Source organism: Eimeria necatrix, genomic scaffold, assembly GCF_000499385.1.
Source record: "Eimeria necatrix Houghton genomic scaffold, Enh_scaff1277, whole genome shotgun sequence".
NCBI classification, from domain to species: Eukaryota; Apicomplexa; class Conoidasida; order Eucoccidiorida; family Eimeriidae; genus Eimeria; species Eimeria necatrix.
In genome coordinates this window covers 2,591-5,090 of record NW_013654900.1, presented here as the reverse complement: position 1 = coordinate 5,090, position 2,500 = coordinate 2,591, and the positions used below count along the sequence as shown (strand labels likewise).

The window sequence follows — 2,500 nt, the reverse complement described above, 5'->3', positions numbered from 1 at the left end:
TTATTTAATTAATTTAATTTAATTTAATTTAATTTAATTTAATTTAATTAATTTAATTTAATTTAATTAATTTAATTAATTTAATTTAATTGAATTAATTTAATTAATTGAATTTATTTAATTCAATTTAATTGAATTAATTAAATTCAGTTAAATGCATCCATTTAATTCATTAAATTTAATCAAACGCACTAAAACAATTAACTGCAACAAAAGCCAGTTAGCGCGCAAACCCTAAAAAAGGGTTTAAATTATTTAATTAAATTAATTCATCATAAATGCACTGAATTGACTGCAACTAAAGGCAGCTAGCGCGCAAACCCTAAAAAAGGGTTTAATTTATTTAATAAAATTAATATCTTCAGCTCATTTAATGCAATTAATCAAATGCACTGAAATGACTGCAAACCCTAAAAAAGGGTTTAATTTATTTAGTTAAATTAACATCTTAATTAATCAAAGGCACTGAAATGACTGCAAACCCTAAAAAAGGGTTTACACTCGAGCTCGGTGTCCTGGGCGCGCAGCAACTCCATGGAGCGGCCGAAGAGACAGCGCCAAACCGCAGAAGCAACAAAAGACAAAAAAGGGACAATTCGAGTTTCTCTTTTTGCTGCTCTTTCTCGAAAAGAAACCAACTCCAGCACTTTGTACCCTATCCGCAGCCCCATCTCGTGCAGCCTGCAGCAGCAGCAGCAGCAGCAGCAGCAGCAGCAGCAAAAACGGCCGCAGCACGACGTCTGCAGCAGCAGCAGCAGCTGCTGCTGCTGCTGCTGCAGCAGTCGGCGATCCAGCGGCAACAGCGGGGGAGAACGTCAGCCGCAGCAGCAGTGGCAGCACTAGCAGCACCACCAGCAGCAGCAGCAGCAGCAGCAACAGCAGCAGCAGCAGCAGCAGCAGCAGCAGCAGCAGCAGCAGCAGCAGCAGCAGCAGCAGCAACAGCAGCAGCAGATTGACCTGTCCTCCATGCGGTATCCTTTTTTTGCTGCATTTAGAGAGTACTGGACCATTTCCGAAAACAGAAAAGAAAAGGAACTCAGGCTCACCTGCAGCACAGCAGCAGCAAATAAATAAATAAATAAATAAATAATAAATAAATAAATAAATAAATAATAAATAAATAAATAAATAAATAAATAAATAAATAAATAAATAAATAATAAAATAAATAAATAAATAAATAATTCATTTGCCAATTAATTCGCTGATTAGTTGGCAGCAGATTCGCTAATGCAAAAGAGCCCTGAAAATCCGCCCAGGGCTTCCGAGAAGTCCTGGGGCCTATAGCAGCAGCAGCAGCAGCAGCAGCTTCTGCTGCTGCTGCTGCTGCTGCTGCAGCTGCTGCTGCTGCTGCAGCTGCTGCTGCTGCCGCTGCTGCTGCTGCTGCTGCTGCAGTGGACCACTGGGGCGGGGCTGCTGCAGTCACCTCGTGCTTGGAGCGCTGGAGGCTGCGCTCCATGAGGGAGGGGTGGCCGAGGCTTCTGCGTCTTTCCGTCTTTGAGTTGTCCATTTTAGGAATTAAATCGAAAATTCAAAAATAAAAAGAAATAAAAAGAAATAAAACGAAAGAAATATCAAAAGTGATGCATTAAAGGCGGAGAACGGAGCTCGAGAGCCCGCCATGCTCGGGTGTACAGACACCTCAACGCCTCGCCGCTGCACACTCGCCTGCCGCCAAAAACTCCTTTTTTCGCTTTATTTGATTTAATTAATTCATTTAAAACTCCGCAAAAGCCTTTTATTTGCAATTAATTGAATAAAGCCGATTTAATTGGCCGCAAACTCCGTCTTGGCTCTCTCTGGGGCCCCCTTCCGCGCCGCAGCGAATGGGAGCCGCCGCAGCTACCCGCCGCGGATCTGCACCAAAAAGAGCCTCTAAAACGACTTTTTGCGATTTAAAAAACTCTAATTCTTCAAATTTAAACCATTTTAGCCAAAAAGTCCAAAAAAAATAAACCATTTTAGCCAAAAAAGTCGAAAAACCTGAACGCACCGCCGCCCACGCAGCAGCGGGGCCCCCCGAAAGGGGCCCCCGGGGGCCCCCGCCTCGTCTCGCCGCCCCCTCCGGCCCTGTGGGCCTCAAATGGGTCAATTGAGACCTTCTTTTGATTTAATTTGCAATTAAAAGCAAAAAAAATAAAATTAAATTAAAAAAAATCAAAAAAGGATTTAAAAACTTCAAAAGATGAATAAAAACGAAGTGGTCCCAACCGGTCTCGAACCGGCGACCTTTCGGTTATTAGCCGAATGCTCTAACCAACTGAGCTATAGGACCTGTGGGGCGCCCCAAACCCTAAACCCTAAACCCTAAACCCTAAACCCTAAACCCTAAAACCTAAACCCTTCGTTTTGCGCGCGTTTTTGCGGGCGAGGGGATCAGCAGTTCCGCAGCAGGCGCTGGGGTGTACGTACACCTCAGCGGGGCTTGCAAACGCATGCAAGTTTCGAAAAACAAAAAAGAAAATTAAAAATAAAAAAAGAAAATTAAAAATAAAAAACT

General features: G+C 42.8%; 1 protein-coding gene across 1 annotated transcript in view; it reads right to left on the bottom strand.

The window, feature by feature from the left end:
* ENH_00009220 (transport protein particle component Bet3 domain-containing protein, putative) overlaps positions 1-1,510 on the bottom strand; it is a gene marked incomplete at both ends in the record, with an annotated part of 2,822 nt that extends 1,312 nt beyond the window's left edge. The window contains 3 exons of the mRNA XM_013584156.1: positions 483-681; positions 958-1,046; positions 1,427-1,510. Of these exons, the coding sequence (XP_013439610.1) occupies positions 483-681; positions 958-1,046; positions 1,427-1,510 (372 nt within the window). The remainder of the gene's footprint in view (positions 1-482; positions 682-957; positions 1,047-1,426) is intronic.
* Positions 1,511-2,500: the final 990 nt, after the last annotated feature.